Source organism: Fukomys damarensis, unplaced genomic scaffold (assembly GCF_012274545.1).
Source record: "Fukomys damarensis isolate Sample0158 unplaced genomic scaffold, DMR_v1.0_HiC HiC_scaffold_16, whole genome shotgun sequence".
Lineage (NCBI taxonomy): Eukaryota > Metazoa > Chordata > Mammalia > Rodentia > Bathyergidae > Fukomys > Fukomys damarensis.
Window position 1 is genome coordinate 52,461,592 of NW_022900928.1, and position 18,900 is coordinate 52,480,491.

Sequence of the window (18,900 nt, forward strand, 5' to 3'; positions counted from 1 at the left end):
ATGGATCTATATATGTGTACATATAGATTTAGCTAGAAAATATAATGATGGAGAACTAATACTTCACAATACTTATTTTTTCCAATTTCATTGGTTGTAAATTCAGTATCTAATTGGAAAACTATTTTACTTGTTTATGTTTAGGACTATCGTGCTGTTATTGAAAAACTTCCAGAGGATGACAGACCTAGTTTCTTTGGTCTACCTGCCAATATCGCTCGTTCATCTCAGCGTATCATCAGTTCTCAGGTAATCTAAAAAAATATCTACCTTGTAGAAAAATGTTGCAACTCAACCTGAGGAGAACAGCCTTAAATTTTATTATCCAGATCGAACAGTCTTTGACTTAAGTGTTTATTTCATTTATTACAGTAGATTCCAATTTTACCTCAAATAAAATTTAAAGGAATTGAAAAGTTTATCTTATTATATTTAGTAAAATTATATTGAACACTATTAATGTCACAAAATTTCTATTTCTGTGATATATTTTATTATAATTGTGTAATACAATTGAATATGTCACTAAATTTAATATTTTCATAGCAAGTACCAGATACAGATACATAATTTACAAATTTGCAGATATGTAATTAGCTTATAAAAGGTAAATGTTATTTCATATTCATTTTTTCATGACTGAATATTATACAAATTTGGGAAAATATGGATTTATGAAGTGCGGACTAGTCTACGTGCGCGAACACGTGGCACTCTCTGCCCAAGGTCCGGGGACTTTCCCCTAGGCGAGTGAACAAGGAACAAGTCCTCCGTTTGTAGCCTAGGAAACAGGCCTTCAGCACGAGCGTTTGGATTTATGAATCATTGCAACATGGAAAAATATTAGCCATAAAGAATCTATTTTTTAGATTTTATTGTATTGATACCAGATAAATAAGAACTAACATTTATTGTCCTCTCACTATGTTCCTGAAACAGGTTTTATACTCAAAAGCTTGTTTAATCTTCATAGACTCCTTGAGGTATTAACTATTAATTTCCCTTTTAATGGGTGAGAAAATAGACACAGAGTTATGAACTGTAAAATTATAAAGTCAGAGGCATAATTAGAATTTAAACTCAGGCTGAGTAAAGAGATGGCTCTTTATTATATACTACAGCTACCTTCAGGCATGAATATTTTGCTAAGTAATATGCACCATTCCAGGGGCATGGAATTATGAATTATTACATAAAATTCACTGTGTAGTTATTATACAAAATAATTATTTTAGCCATGTTATTTACAGCAATTATAGTTAGATGTTATTTTCATATTTAAATCTAAAGTTTCATATTTTATTGCTCTTTCAGTCAACATAAGACTGATGGTATTTGCTCTCTCATTTTATTATTATATTGTTTTGCAGTTTTGATATTCATTCTTAATACCATTATAAAGTTTTGAGTATATGTTTATAAACATAAGTATAAATATTTCCAGGAACAAAATACCACTCCACTTACAGCTGATGATGCTTACTATTTCCTTTTCCCTTTCTTATTAGAAGTGTTAGATCAGATAATCTGAAAGAATATGTCTTGTATGATCTTAGGTTCTCACTATATGTATTTATACCCTAGTCATTTTCCTTCATTTTTCGCTAACCTGAAATATTTTTTTAATATCCACACCAAAGGCATTTTCATATACATGTGCATGTATGTACACATTGGCCCTTCAGAAATATTCTCTGGATATCAGGTAAACCTGAAAGCATTTTATTTAAAAGTACATGGCTAACCCAGGCTAGTTTCTCTAGTTTCTTTTAGTTTAAAGTGAAGTTCTTTGTTTTTTTTTACACATATGTATATACATATGCATTTCATGTAAACATAAAACTTCATAACATTGCTCAAGTAAAAACTGTTAAAATAATTAAAAGATCATTAAAAGAATAAAAGGTACTTCACAGATTTTACAAAATTATTTACTTTAAGAGCCTTATCCAAGATCCAAGTCTTTCTCTTTAAAGCTCTGTGATTAAAAGAGTATGGTTTCCTCAATTTCTAGTCAAATTCAGCTTCTGGGAGAATCTGACTTAACATAACTTGGATCAAACATCTAATGAAAAGAATGGGTAATGTAGAACAAATACAGCCTTAGAGAGTTTAAAGTATGATAAAGGACAAGAAATACAGAATGCCCAGGATCTTCATTTAATGGTGCAGCACAGTACCTACTTAGGCACCTTAAGCTTCTTGAGCCATGTATGGCTGCCATTTAGAAAAATGTTGTCTTGGCAGTTAGAAGCCATGGCCCTATTTTCGCACTGGTCTTATTTACTTTTAGTTACATGGCTCCAAGATTTGCATACCAACACTGAGCTCTCTAGTTAAGTAGAATCTTGTGCATCAGGATTTCATAGCAAGCTAGGTAGATAAAAATTCCAGTTACCTGAATTCCACAGTTTTCTAAAGAAATAATACTTCCCAGACAGTACAACCCAGTTTTCATTTTTTCTTTTTACTGACTTGAGTACCAAACAATTCTCCAGAAGTTATTGTAATATGATTTCATCTCTACTCTTTTTTTGTCTTGACTTTCATATTATTGGTTTGTATACAACTTCAGGATTGTGAAAAGTGTTATTGAAGCAAATATTTTAAAGACAGAGGCCAGTGCAAAAGCTATAGAGCCAAGTTTTTTCAAATATAAAATTGGAAATGAATTAAGTATATCCATATGAGGCAGTAGATATAAGTGATATTTACTACAAATTGTTAATGACACTTATGTACAGATGTTATATGTCATCAACTAATCAAAATTTTTTTGTAACCTGCCTCAATATCCAGGCCATGTGATGCTTTCATTCATATCACCTAATACAGTATCCATTTTACTTCAGCTTTCCCACTGTCTTATAAATGCTGGCTAGATAATGTGTTAATCAAAATGTGAAAAGCAAAAGGAAGAGATTTTATGCTTTAGTTTTTGTGGCAGCAGGGAAGAGGTGTCCAATATATTATTTATTTTTAATGCCAGTGGAATATCTACTTGGAAATTTCTAGTATGAATTTGAACTATTGAAACAGAGGAAAATTGAGATACAGATTTGATAAAAGATTTGACAAACAGCAGCACATTTATGAAGAGAAGAGTCCTGAGGATTGGAAATTTCCTGGGGAACACTGACAAAGCAGAAAAAGATGCTTGAAGGTAGAATCCTGGGAAACATCTACATTTAATACATACCATATTTGGAACTTGGCAGATATTTGAAATAATTGTAACTAGAATGATGTGTAGTCAAAAATAAAATTAGAAGAGATTTAAGAGCTTGAAAAAAAGAGTTCAAGGCTGTAGTAGTAGGTGGTGCTGATTGCAGTGTGGGAGAGGAAAGGTAATAGTTAAAGATTGATTAGTTAGAGCTGAAAATAAATCATCAGTGTTAGTATTTCAAAACCCTTTCTAAATCCTTTTATAAAATATTACAGTAGAAATAAAATTGTAGTGGCTGTGGTGATGGGGGAAAAGTAGTGCAAATGAAATTTAGGAATTAATTGGTAGCACTGCATTCCCAAAAACACTCTGTCAAATAAGTGGAAGGAAAAGATGGTGGTACTTTAATGAGGATACAAGTGAGAAATTGTTATTGATGTTGGAAGTTTAATGGGGATACCCTGAAATCTGCTTTGATATTTTTTTCTCTTGTAGTATTTAAAATTCTTTGTTTTGTACTTCTGACAGCAATTTGATTGTAATCTGCCACAGTAAAGACCTTTTCTGGTCATGTCTATTTGGGAGTCCTGTAAGCCTCTGTATATTGATATGGATGTCTTTCCCAATGCTTTCCAACCTTTCTCTTTGATTCTTTTTCAAAATTACTGTCTCTTTGCTAAATTTCTAATTCATTTGATTTTACTGTTTATATTCTCATGGAACTCATTTAGCTTTTTATGATCATTCCTTTAAATTCTTTATCAGGCTTTTTGTCCATTTTGGATTTTTTTTGGACTCTGTTGTCAGAGTTATTTTCTTCTTTGGGAGATGGCATATTAGCTTGTTTTTAGCATATTCCTGGTATTCCTACATTGAGATTTGCACATCTAGTGGATCAGTTATCTCTGTCACTTTTATGGGGTAGCTTTCTTGCTAAGCCACTTGAAGATGGGACTTAGAGTTGATTTGTTATTCAATGTTAGCTTTGATTCTGTTTTGGCCCCAAATTGTAATCTCCCTATAGCTTTTTTTGGCTGTGATAATGACCTTGAGTATAGTGCATACTATGGTGGATTCAGAGAGACCCAGTGTGTCTGGTGACCTTTCAAGAATGGAAATACTAGTGATTCAGGGAAATACTAGTGATTCAGGCAAATACAATGTAGACAACAATAGCTGTGAGGTACTTATTGTGTAACTAATTTTGTGGGGGGAATTGATTGTTCCTATCAGGTGCTTGCTTTTCTCAAGCAGTCTTAACGCTAGCTTTCCTAGTAAGAAAGGCTTGTGGCAGCCCAATCAGTGGTGAGGGGCTAAAGCATTTCTAGAAGCTGTATGGAAAGAGGTGTTACCAGGAACTACAACACCCCTCTGTGGTGTTCATACCCATCCCTGATAACAGTGGGCCAGTAGAAACTGCATAGTTCCTCTGTGCTGCTTTTTTGATCCATGAAATGGGACCCATAGCCACAGATGGGCAAAGTTGCTTCCAACATCCCCACTCCTTTCCATACACACTCTGTATATATCTAGAAGCAGGGCTATGGCTGTTAGCAAAGAGTTGCTCAAGGCCATGTGTAAGCTTGTTTCTTTGGGCAGAGCAGCATTGAGAACTGAGTGTTCCCTCCCCACTCTGTCAATAACAGCCACCTGAGTGCAGCACAGGGATTGGGGACTACATTGGCATAAGTCTTCAGTCCTGACACTGCATTGTTGAGAGTTCATATGCAGCTGGCTCACCCCTTCCCGACAGTTCAGGGCACCCAGTATGTTTAGGTCACAGTCACTCTGTTGGGTTGTTTAGTTTGGTTTGGTTTTGGTTTTTATTTTTTGTTGTTGTTGTTTTTTTGTTTTGTTTGCAGCACTGGGGATTTAACCAAAGGTCTTTGCACTAAGCTACATCTCTTCCTTGTTGCTTTTTCTTGAGACAGGGTCTCACTCAGTTGCTCATAGGGTTTATATCTAGATGTCCTCCAACAGCCTCATGTGTTCAAAAGGAGGGCTTTTGGAAGATGATTAGATTATACAGGTTTGTAGCTGACTCATTGTTAGAAAGTAGAGTCTAGCCAGAAGAGAGAGAGAGTGTGGGTAGCATGGCCTGGAAAGGTTTCTTTCCTCTTTAGCTGCTCCCCTTCTGCTTCAAATTGACCATGTCTAAAGCAGCTCTCCTCTGCCATACCCTCTGCCATGCTATCCTACTGTTGGAGAATTTAAGAGATCAGAAAGATCATTGGGTGAAACAAGACTTTTTTAGTGGGGACAGGCTCAGTGGATTTGTATCCCAAGCCCAGAACAAAGGAAGGGCTTTAGTTTTATACATGTTGTTAAGGGATTTGGGGGAAATTAGAGGCAGGCAAGCAAGTTTACAGAAGCAAAACAAAGGCAGTTACTCAACACTTGACAGCTTGTAACTTTGCATATCTTAATGGCCTTGGTCAAGTGAAAAGAAATAGGCTCTTATAAAAACAGGATGTTGTGAAACCATTACTTATAGAAACAAAGTTGATAGAACAAAGAATAGCAATCATAGGGAGTGAGCTGACTAAAGGGGAATTGCTTAGCTTGGGGAAACTTGTTTTTAACATGTTTTAGCTGAAACATGAGCTAAAATAAACCTTTCCTTCCTTAAGTTGTGGGTATTGTGTATTTAGTCCCAGCAAAGAGAGAAATAACTAAGACAGTTGATCAATTACCCAGATTGGGTTTAAATTTGTAACCCTCCTGCCTCATCCTCCTACAGTTCTGTGATCCTAGGCATGTGCCACTATATGTGACTATCGAGTTAGTTTTGCAATTGAGCTACTCACCACACCAGTGCTGTGGAGTGTCAGAGGAAACCCAGAGATAGGAATGTGCTGGGGTTTCTGACCCTAGAGCAGTCTAAATTCAGTCATAACTCACTTCTCATGAAAGCTTCTGACTACAACACCCTGTGAGTTTTTTGGGAAATAATATGAAATCCTTTTACAAAGCAAAGCTACTGTGCAGATTTCAGAATAAGTGAGCTACTGTCCTGTAAGGATTGTGGAACTTTCCCATGGCTAGGATTACTGGCATCTGAGTTGCTAGTTTGCAGGGATTCTCTTTGACCTTTACTCCTGTAGAGGAGAGTCCCTTTCCCCTAGCTGTGGAGATAGGGTGACAGATGCAGGGACATTTTGTTTCTATTAGTATACTGTTGTGCCAAGTCTCTAAATTTTACAAGGTCCAAGTTTTTCACTTGCTGATTTCCAGTGTTCTCTCTTGGTTCCTTATCATAAAATGCAGATCTACTCCTCTTACTTTTGGTTCTTCTTGAGGAAGAGGGAGGGTAGGAGAGTGCTGGGTGTCTCTTTTCAACCAACTTGATCTCAGGTTTCCCTCTAAAATATTTCTGCTATTCACTTTGTGGCAGACATTTTAAAATTGCTTCTTTTACCAAATTTCCAGCACTACTCTTGCCACCACTTTTTGCTTATTCAAGTCCTTGTTCCCAGTTAAAAAAGTTCATTGTCTCCATTAAGTTTTGTTTGATCCTTTGGAATTTTCCACTGTTATATATAGTATGTTCTTTCCAACATTAGAATGTAAGGAATGAGTAAAAAAAATAGACCCTGTAAGTATCATCACACATAAATGGTAAAGTAGAAGCTTGTATTCTAATATTTAAGTATTTTGTGAATTTATATATGAACAAATGTATGCATATTTTAATTAAAATTACCAAGAAAAACTTTGACTTGAATTAGTGTTTTCTGAAAATGCACAGAAATTGTGGAATTAAGACAGTTTGAGTATATGAGAAACAATTTAAAATTAAACTAAATTAAGTTTTACCAAGGAAATCACAAAGCAGATATTAAATTCTACTCTCTTACAATTTCATGTTTTGAAAATTTGAATTTGTACCTTTTTATATTAAAACTAAGAGTTCTAGTATACCTCTTGCCTCTGTCTTGGGATGGCTCTACTCACTGCCTGTGACTTTCTTAGCAAACATTTCATGTTTCTGGCATCTCCAACTTGCTGGGTTTTCCACTGCACTTATGGTTTCACTGTAACAGCTTCAGGTACTATCCTATCAGAGGCATACTCCATGGCATCCCAGGCCTTATGTAATTTAGATAGAACCTTACCTGAACCTCACAACTTTTGCATTCTGAATGCCTGTAAAATCAGGCCACAGATGATGCCAAGGTCTGGCCTCATTTTGAGTAGTAAGCAGTCTGGTTTCCTTAGATAATGGCTAAGAGGCCTCCCAAGTGCCTGGATGCTTGACCACTGTAAACCAAATCCTGAGGAAACAATTCCCTAAGTGAACTTTCTCAAGCACAGGGCTTTGGGCCTTTCTTCTCAAACGAAAGCTTTCCTGTTTTGCACCCCTGAGACTGTGAAGGTTGAGGCATTTCTGATTGCTAAGATGCCCTTAATGCATCTTTCATGTTATCTTGATGTAAAGAACTTGTCTTCTTTTGTAATGCTAATCTTTTCAGCATGCAAACTCTCCTGTGTTCCACCTTTACAGGCACTTCCTTTTTAGTGAAACTGAAAACTTCTTAAATGGGTATTTAAGTCCTGATTTTCACTATAAACCTAGCTAAAACCTTCCAGAAATACTCATATCAAAACCTGAATGTTGGACTACCTTAAAATTTCTCTGCCAGATTAGTCTGCCACTCTTAATCTCAGCCTTTTGTGAAATCTCAAGGATGTGGACAAAGTGGACAGAAATTTTCTGCTAGAGTGTAATATACATAATGTATAGCTCAATTACCACTGGAGTTCTTGTTCCCAAATGAAACCTCCTGAGGCTGGCCTTCACTTCCCATATTCCTATCAGTATTCTGGTCATCTGAGTTCTGACAAGCATTGCATATCGAACTCTTCCTACAGCATTCTAAGGCTTCTCTAGCCTGAATCTTTAAACCTTTCTAAACTCTTCCTGCAAACAAATTCTGAAGGCTTCTGAATCACATGGTAAGATATAGTCACAGCAACAACCCCACTCCTGGTACCAAATCTGTGTTAGTTGATTTTCTCATTGCTGGAACAAAATAGCCAGCACTTGCAACTTAAGGGAGAAGTTTATTTTGACTCACTGTTTTAGTGTATTCAGTCTATGGTTGGTTGGCTTTAAGGCAGATATGGCATAGCAGAACATTGGGAGGTAGAAGAATGCTGTTCACCACATAGTGTCTAGGAAACAGAAAGAGGAGGAATTGGGGTCAAGAATATTCTCTTCTAGGTCATACCTCCAGTGACCCACCTCTCCAACCTGGCCCAAAGTCTGAACAGTACAGTCAGCTCTGAACTCATCATTGATGAGTGCAGTACCGCAGTGATCCAGTCATTTTCTAAAAACCCCACCTCTGGACATGAATGAGACTCCTGGGTGACATTTTAGCTTCAAACAATTCTATTTTTAGGATTTTTGTTTTGTCTTTTGAGCCTTTCTATCGTGTTCCATAATCGTTGTATTAGCTCCCATCCCCACCAACTGTATTGTATATGGATTCCCTTTACTCCACATCTTCACAATTTTGCATTGCTTTTATTTTATAATACTCATTCTGACTTATGTGAAATGAAATCTCAATGTAGTTTTGGATCTACATTTCCCTGATGGCTGAAACTATTGAGCATTTTTTGTATATTTATTGGCCATTTATATTTATTTTGAGAAGTGTCCGTTCAGATCATTTGCCTATTTATTCATTGGATTGCTTGTTTGTTAATGTTTTTTGAATTCTTTACAAACCCTGGATGTTAGTCTTCTGTCAGATGAATAGTCTTCTGTCAGATGAATCCAAGTGCTTTTCCCATTCTGTAGTTTATCTCTTCATTTTGTTGGTATCTTTTCTGTTCAGAAATTTAATTTGATACAATCCAATTTGGCAATTTTTGCTCTAACTTCCTCGGCTATTGGAGTACTATTCAAGAAGGGATTGTCTGTATCAGTATTTGAAGTGCTTCCCCATTGCTTTCCTCTACTAATTTCAAACTTTTAGGTCTTACATTAAGGTCTTTGATCCATTTTCATTTGATTTTTGTACAGGGTGAGAGATCAGGCATACAGTTTCAATCTTGAGTATGGTTATTCAGTTTTTCCAACACTAATTTTTGAAGAGGCTGTTTTATCCAACATATGTTTTGGCATGTTTGTCAAGAATCAGATTGCTGTAGATTTGTGGATTTATTTCTAAGACCTATATTTTATTCAACTTGTCAGCATATATATGTCAATATCATACTGTTCTTTATAGTGACTCTGTGGTATATTTTGAAATTTCAGTGACATCTGTTGTAATAGCACCTTTTTCATCTCTAATTGTATTGATTTAAGTCTTTATTTCATTTTATTAATTTGGCTAAGGGTTTATTAATCATGCTTATCTCTTCAAGGAACTGACTTTGTTTCACTGATCTTTTGTATTGTACTTTTCGTCTCTAATTCATTTATTTCAACTCTGGTCTTTTTTTACTTGTTTCCTTCTACTTGATTTGAGTTTGGCTTGTTCTTGTTTTATTTATTTGAGATTACTCTAGTTTTTAAAAATGTGCTCTCATAGCTATAAACTTCCTGTTAGAACTTTTTTCTTGTATCCCATAGCTTTTTTAAATGTCATTTTTCTCTTTTTACTTGATTCTATGATCTTTAAAATCTTTCTCCACTTTCTTTAGTAACCCTACTTTATGTATATTGTCCCATCTCCACATTTGTTTTTTTAGTTTGTCTTGCTATTGATTTCTAGGTTCATTGTACTATTATCTATTATTATATAAGACATTTTTTCATTTTATGTATTAAGACTTCTTGTCTAAAATATGATTAATTTTGTAGAATATTCCATGAGCTGCTGAGAAGAACATGTATTTTGCAGCTGTTGAATGGGATGTTTTATAGATATCTGTTCAGTTTATTTAATCTCATGTTTAATAGTTTTTTGTCTAGGTAATTTAGCTATTGGTGTGAGTGAGATATTGATGTCATCTGTCTGTACTGTTTTGGAACCTGTCTGACTTTTATGTTTAGTAGTGTCTATTTTGTAAAATTTGACACATTGACATTCTGTATGTGTGTGCGTATACAATTCGTTTATCTCCTTGAAGTGGTGCTTCCTTTATCAATATGTCATGACCTTCTTTGTCTTTTCTGACTAATTTTGGGTGGGGCCTTTTACCTGCCCTGTCCTTAGGTTGAATTATAAGCCAAGACTCAGACATAGTCGGAGTAAGTTATATTTGTTCTCAAGTGGACTTTGGGTATAGCTTAGCAGCAATGCATCTACACACCATGCTAAGTGTGCCAGGTTTGACCTGAGCTCTTTTCAGAAAGAAGGAAACAATAATAACTACAACATAAAAACAAGCCAGATACAGAGATACAGTAGCAATCAATTAAAAAGAGGACAAAAATATTATAGAACAAACCTTAAAGATAAAAAATCAATGGAAATAAAATTTAGTGACAAAGGAAGAAAGATGAGACAGTAAAAGAGATGAATGAGGGGAAAATCCTATTAATGTATAATAAAGAAAATACAAAAGTAAGAAAGTTAAAATAGAAAATGATAAAATAGATGGAAAATAAGAAGTGCAAAAAATGTCAAAATTCCTCTTGCCTAAATTATTTGGGTTGGAGACACTTCTTTCTGGGCGTGTGCCTGTTCCCTCCCAAGGGTGTCAGTCTTTGCTTTTGATGGCCTTGTCAACCTGAGCCATAATAAGCCCTTCTCAACAGCATAGTTTTTGAGTTTCTTGGGATATTACTGGCAGGTGGCTAGTATTCAGCCCAGTGGACCTCAGTTTGTATTCTTGGGGCAGTGGAAAATATCCATGCTGTAACATATAACCAGGATACCTTAGAATGTATGAGGGAAGCAGTCAAACCAAGTTCTGTGCTGGGGGACGTGTGGCACAGGAGCAGTGATTTGCAGCCCTTCAGCTCAGTACTTTCAGGCCTGACTCCCTAAGGACACATCATGCAGTAAATAGATCTTGCTCCTTATCACAGATAGCAGTACCACTAATTGTTTTGTCCTCCACTGTATGTCACACTCATGTGTTCCACTGTTTATACCTAATGGGTGGCCTGCAGACACTTTCTTTGGCTACGACTGTCCTAAGCAATCACCTTCTACCCTCTCAGTGCATTGGGGTATCCATAGCATGCCAAATTGACTGGTTCCAGTTTTTTTTCTCCTAATAGCAATTTAGTTCCTAATAAACATCTATAAAGATGGCTATAGACCTCTAACAATTTGCTGATTGATGTATTGAATTTCTTCTAGAGCTGGTTTGCTCGGTGAAGGAATCACTCATACAAAATCCCTTAACTGGATTCATATATAAATGAAGCATGGATTTTTCCTGCAGCTAGGATTGCTGGCCTGCATTTATTATTGGGTTGGATAGGCTCTGTGGTGGCTTGCCTTATGCTTGGGAGGTCTGGTTCCCACTCCCTAGCTGGAGAGCCATTGACTTTCTTGGTATTGTACTCTGCATTGGCTTTCCAGTCTTCTATACTCCTTAGATTTCCCATCACCTTTTGATTGCTTCTTTGCATGGACAATAATTTCTCCTGTTTTGCCTTGAATCCTCTCACTTGTAGAGTCACATGAGGTCTACTGTTCCATCACCTTCTCCAATTCTTGTTTTCCTTTTAGTGATTGTATTTGTTAATCATCATTCATGACAACACCTTTTCTAACCTAAGGAAACTTGAAGATTAAGAAGAAATATTGTGTGGTCTGGGGATTTAATTCAGTGGTTCCACTGCCTACCTCACAATTGCAAGGACCGGAGTTTGATCCCCAGTACCAAAAAAGAAAAAGAAAAAAAAAGAAAAGAAAGGAAATATTGTATAGTTTGTTGTTCTTTAGCAAAAGGCTGGAAAAAAATGGGAAAATTTTAGCTTGGAAAATTCTTACTAACTTAATAGTTTAAAAATTGAAGAAAAAAAAAAAGAGCTATAGGGCCAGGGATTTAGCTCAGTGGTGCCACCTCAGTTCAATCTCCGATAGAAAAAAATAAATAAGAATTAAAAATAAAAATTGTAATATAATTACATCTGAGTTTTCCATTTCTTCTGTTCAGGTTAGCAATATATTAGACACAATTACTGTACCATGTATAGTAATGCTTTAAAAGATTGAAATACTTTCTTTGAAAAATAGCTGAATTATTTTTCTTTGTCATTAATTTTGCCCTTACATTTATTTGCTTTCACATCCAGCATTGAATTTTCAAAGCATCTTTTGGCATAGTATGATTCACTTTCTTAGGTCAGTGTTGGTTTTTCCCTTTTAAGAAAGAAGGAAACATCAGAATTAGGCAACTATCAAATTGATATAATTATAACATATTTCTGGTCTCTTTAATGAATTCTTGAACCCTTAAGATTTTGCATCACAGACCTGCCTACTCTGGTTTTTATGGTATTTTTAAATTGGACGCTTCTACTAAATTCAAAAGAAATACAGGAAAACTAGGAGCTGTAGGAAAATTATGATGTAGGAATGAAGGAGAAAATAAGATATTTGGAGGAGACAAAATAGCTCCTCATCAGGAGAGTTGCAGAAATGGTAAAAGTACATAATTTAAAATTGATTTAAAAACTGTCATCTATGGAAAGAGTCTGTAATTTCAGAACAGTGATATAATATTTATATTGCTAGAATTAAGTGAAGTTCTGAGTTCCCTATCCAGCCATTATTTATTACATGCTATGCTATATCAATCACAAAATTTTCCTTGGTATCTTTTTAAAATTGTGGATTTTATTTTCTTCTACTTACAGTTATTTAGGTTTTAGAGTATATATCTAGTGTCATCTTCCTTATCTGTGTTTAGCATGATCTCATTGGTGATGATTTTGATATTTTTTGTGCTTTCTGTAATAGGCTTTTTCTCAAATCCTCAGAATAGCCCCACAATATGGGTGTTATTATTGAACTCATTTTATTGTTGAAAAAATTGAAGCCAAGGAGGTTTTTATTTTTTCTCAGATGATATTTTTTTTAATAAGTTACTGAAGTGGAACTTAAATGTACTACTAAATTTTAGTTCATATATTTGTGACATACTCATAAAGCAAGGGTAAATTACTGATTTGAGGCTTTCTTGTGTTATGAGATTCAGCAGCTTTTTTCTAGGATGTTTTACTTTTCACATATTTCCCCATTATAGAGGGGAATAAAAAAATTTTTGTGTGGCAAAAGTAATTGTTAAAGTGTTCCCTTGTATCTTCATCATTTGTTTACTTAGCAACTAAAGTCAAGTGTTAATTACAAATATGAAATTTAATATATTTTAGAGAGAGAATCTTGGAAGAGAAAAAATAAAAAATATATTAAAATCTACTATGTTGTTAAAATAAATATTTTTAATTAAGTCATTTGCCTGCCTGTAAAGTATTATTCTTAGCATCTATTCTTAGTAGTCCTTCAAGGTATTAAACTTCCTTTGTTGTAGACTGAAAATGTTTATGTACAAGTGAAATTTTGCACAAAAATAATTTGTCATTTGATAAAATTACCCATTTCTTCAGTATTAATCAAAATTATCATCACATTCTGTAGTGAGAATTCATTACAACACTAGGAAGAACTTGTGTCTGTTCCTGATCTGAACACGTTGGTGTTGGATATCTTCAGATCATGGTGATACCCTAAATTCTTGAATCTCAGACTGTATTAAAGAGCAGCCAGAATAACTACTACTTGGCTAAGCTATTCAAAATGCACCAGTTCCATTGGCCGCTGATGCTGATAGAGATCAGAGAGTTGCTAGAATTGTTAATTCATTATGCTGAGAACAAAGAAGTGACCAAAACTGCCCCCCCAAATATAACTGTAAACCAAATGAATGTTACCATGAAGGATGAAGAAAACTGTATTTATGAAGTTTACGGATTTAAAAATAGAATTTGGTCATTAGCTATATGAAATCAATGAGACACAAACCTTTAAATATACTGGTAAAGCCTTTAAAGCCAGCGAAATAGTCAAAAGAACAAAGTTGTCTATTTAGATATTTTGAAGGCTGCTGTGTTTAGTGCCTGTATGATCTGATCTAGAACAGTAACACCCAGCTGCTAACTGTATACCACATTTCTTTATCATATTACTTCATCCAAAATATTGGCAGGAAATCAGTAACTTTTAAACAAGTCACTCTATTGCTTTGTATTTCTTTTTCCTACGTTTGTCCCCATGGCATTGTAAAATCATTACTCAAATGTCTTTACAGCTTTTCTTTTCCTCTAATTGTTAATCTGAAGTTACAAATGTATATTACAGTAATTCTTATTCTTAAACTATCATAATTCCTTTCTACCTAAAACCCTGGTCTCTCTCTCTCAGTATGTTGACATTGGCCACTTACATCAGAATTATCTAAGAAATTTGTTTAGAATTTCCATCCTAGCTCTATAAAATCAGATATATAGGATTGGGGCTTTGAATTCTTTAGTTTTCTAAATACAATTTTTTGGGTGATTTTTAGATACTCTTAATATTGAAAGCATCTGGACTATCGTTAGGGGAAAATGGAGAGGATGAATGATTCCAACATTCTAAATAATGTGAAATATGCATATCAGATTTTTTTTTATAATCTGGTCAAAATACAGCCACTTTTTCATTCAGCTAGAGTCAGAATTATATATAAAATTTAGCAAAGTATTGTACTACTGGAACAGACTTTAGAAATAACCTATTCACAACTTATTTATAGAGGTATTGAGCTTATAATGTTATACAGTGGTAAACATTATGCCTAGCAATATATTGCCCAGGCTTCTTGAATTCTTAAATTCATATGATAGGCTATACCCTTGAATTTTATTCTTTAAAATATTTTCTTCATTCAACTGAGTACCATATATTTCAGATTTTAAAAATTTGATAGCAGTTAATTTTACTCTTTCATTTAAAACAAGTCAAACGAGAAGTCCCATGGCTATATTAAAAAGTCACATTATTAAATGTCTTATTTAAGTCTTTACCCTTCAATAATTTCAAACTGTGATTTATGGATTTAATAAATTCAGTGAAATGGTAGAGTACAATTCTTAGAATATTATTAAACAGAATTATTCCTTCACTTTCTTTAGAAATCAATAAATCTCTGGAGAAACCTGAGATAATCACCATGAAATTTGGTGAATGTACTCTTCTGCACAGAACTCTGCATGATTCAGAAAAAAATATTTTATGAGTCATTTGAATCTGTATTTCCATAAGCACTTAAATCTTTCCATGTAGATTTTAAATATAGGCAAGTAAGAACTGCCTTCTGGGCAAAGTTGGTCTTACGGTTTTAAGCCAGTCCAACTCTATCCAGAAAATAAGATTTTCTAACAAATAGATGGATATTTTTCATATTGTATAGATGGTAATAGAAAGTAATTCTTCTATCAGTCACTCTCCATCTAACTCAGAATAAAAGTGTTCATTGTAGAGGTCTACAAAATTCCACACATGCTCAGGAGCTTCTGTTCTTGCATTATCTTTGTCTTTTAATCATCTTGTACATTCAGTTGCAGACACACTGGCCACCTTTCTTTTGAGCTTCTGCCTAAGATCCTTCAAACAACCTTCACTGGGACATTCATACCCTAGATGGATGCATGACCCTTCAGGTCTATGAACATTACTGAATCATGCCATGAGCAATTATAAAATAGCATTCCTCTTCAACACTTAGTACCACTTATGCTCCTTAACCTGCTTTAATTTTTTCCTTCACTAGCTAAATGCCTTTATATATTCTTTAGATTTTGACTTTTTACTCTTTTTCAAAATAAATGTAATGAATATAAAAGTAGCAACATATTAATATATACCAAAACATAAATGTTTTTATAATGAAATCTGTGAACTAATAGCAACTGGAAAGCTAAGATATTAGATTAATTTATAGTGATTATGTTGTATCCAATTCCTCTGCCTTTATGCTAAAGGAGCCAGCATGCTGGTTTTGTTTGCATTTTTATAATAATTGTATACTATGGTATGTATTTTCTTTCTCTCATACTTGTGCCTAAAGCGCTATTATTCCAAACTTTATAAAGTTAATATATTGCCCATGATATCAAAGGACTTGCTTTTTGCCTCCAGCTTTGATTTTCTAAGGTTCATCCATGATATTTTGGCTGTTGTCTATCATTATTTCATTATGTAAACATTATACAATTTGTTTATACATTTTCCTATTGATGGACACTTGGCTTACTTTACGTTTTTTTGGCTGTTAAAACAGTGGTTTTTTTGAACATTTGTGCATCAGTCTCCTGGTGCACATGTACAAGAATTTCTCTAGAGTATATATTTAGGAATGGAACCGTTGTGTTAAGTGTCTGTGGTGGATGATAATCACTCATGCACCAGCAATATACAATATCCACATCCTCTTAATCCCATTATATTAAGCATTTTTGGATGCCTTTATTTTTTCACATCTGGTAGGTTAAAATGTTATCTCAATTGTGGCATTAATTACCATTTTTAGTTACTAATGAGACATGATTCCATATGTTTATGGACCATTTCTATTTTTTCACTTGGAAAGATAGCAGAAAGGTAGATGTGGCTGAAGTACAGTGAGGGAGAGGAAGAGTGGTGAGATTTTAAAGTTTGAATTAGCTACAGTGGAAGCACTGGAGCCGTGGGATCCATGGAAATAATTAGTTCATGCTAGCAGTGTATGGCTTGTGGAAAATAGACAAGAGGAGAGTAAGGCTTAAAGCAAGCGGAAGAGTTAGAAAGTAATTGAAATAAATTAATGCAATTGCTTAAAAATGGTAACAGATTTGGGAAGGCAGACATTATTGATCAAATTTATGACCAGTTTTAGTTCTAGAAAAGTTTCTACATGTGTTTTCTATAAGGGTTACATTTTTCTTTATGTGCTAGCTACTTGTTTTTTTCCTAAACATACTTTGTAGTTCCAGAATTTCATTATTTTTTCATGGACCGAATAGCAATTTCATAGCAAAACTCTTTAAAATGTGTTATATTCATTCTGAAAATACAATGATAATTTTTCTGTTGCCAAAGATTTGAGGATTAATTGCTAGTACAATAATTTTAGCAACATTGCATTGAATGGCTTTTATGAACCCAGCAGCTGTGATTACTCATATTCAGCAGCTGCAGTTATCCTGACTCAAATAGTTTTTCATCAGTTATTAGAAAAGTCACAAGTTCTGGTAAATTCATTTTTTGAGATCAGGAATCTTAAGTTATACTTCTCTTTCATATATCCTTCTGTTTGCATATATTAACCCATACTTCAGAAGCCTACTTATTAGTTGCTACTTTTCTAGTAGTGTAATCACTAAAAGATAATATGTGTGTGTGTGTGTAATATATTTATTCCTGGTATAACTTTTATTTTCTAACTCTAGGCAAATATGAGTTTATTACTTTTTGCATTTGAGTTTAAAAGAAAAATAGTTTGGTAAACATTATCAGTCTATGATATATATTTATTCTTTTTGAATATTTATGTTATTTGTTATTGATTAATATTAACTTGATTTTTAAACCTATAGGTTATTATTTAGTAAGACATTTAAAAATGTATCTTAATTTACAAATAGCAATTAAGAGGAAAATATTAAATACTTTTTAGAATTATACTTCATAGCATAAAAGAAAATATTAAAAAAGCTCTTTATTGAATAATTCAGGAGCATAAATATGGAAGAGATGATGGAGTTTGAAAAAAAATCACTATTTTAGAACTTTAATAAAATTAGTATTTAGGACATTATTATTATTAAAGATTGAACCCATTAGATGGAAGGTTGATGGGGAAATTTGCAAGACAGATAATATTGTTACCACTTTTACCTGGTGATAGATATGTATCACAAAAGGCATTCACACACTGTGCCTCCTGACATGATGCAACAACATAAAGCACACTTTCTATGACTGTTTAAAAATACATTATCCTGAACCTAATCAAGCTTTAGAACTAACTTCCCATTAGGAGGAAGCACAGGAAAATGAACAAATTAAATTATGTTACAGTATTCAGAACGTGAAACATTTTGCAAAATAACTGATTTAATTTAATCAACAAATTAATGGAATACAGAATAGGAAGGCAGAAGTACTGCTCTTTATTAAAAAGATACAATACATAGAACTTTATAATCTCCCTATGGCTCCTGATTCCAGTAATGCAATTAAAACAAATTTTGAGACAATCATGGAAATTTACAAATGTCCTGGGGATTATTTGACACCAACTGATTTTTGTTATTGGAAAAATTAATGGAACCTTTTGGTTTTGGTCTCAGATTTTATTTTACATCACCCAAGTAATAATAAGAAAAAGAGACAAAATGGAGATGGATGAGGCAAGTTCAGGAAATGTTGAGAATTCTTGGATGTGGATGATGGCTATCTTTGTGTCTTGATAATGTTCATAATAAAATCAAGTTTTTGTGTATATTTGAAAATGTTATAATTAGATTATAAAATTTTTTTAAATGCAATTGATATGTCTTATTGACCTTGTTATCCAACTGAATGTAGGCAGCTTTCTGTGTCTTCTAAAAATGTCTTAGTGGGAGAAGCATGCTCCACTATAGGTGTTAGAACAACAAATATTTATTTTTCAAGCTCCCTCAAATAGCGTTGGCATGGCAAGCAACCATTTCAGTTTTTGAATAGGGAAATAGGAATCGAGGAGGCAATTTTCATGCCTTTCCTAGAAGGCAGTAATTAATCTGCACTGGG

General features: G+C 33.9%; 1 protein-coding gene across 1 annotated transcript in view; it reads left to right on the forward strand.

The window, feature by feature from the left end:
• Nucleotides 1-18,900, forward strand: part of Dync2h1 (dynein cytoplasmic 2 heavy chain 1) — a 318,483-nt gene that overhangs the window by 210,689 nt on the left and 88,894 nt on the right. Inside the window, exon 83 of the mRNA XM_033764303.1 lies at nt 145-249. Within this exon, the coding sequence (XP_033620194.1) occupies nt 145-249 (105 nt within the window). The remainder of the gene's footprint in view (nt 1-144; nt 250-18,900) is intronic.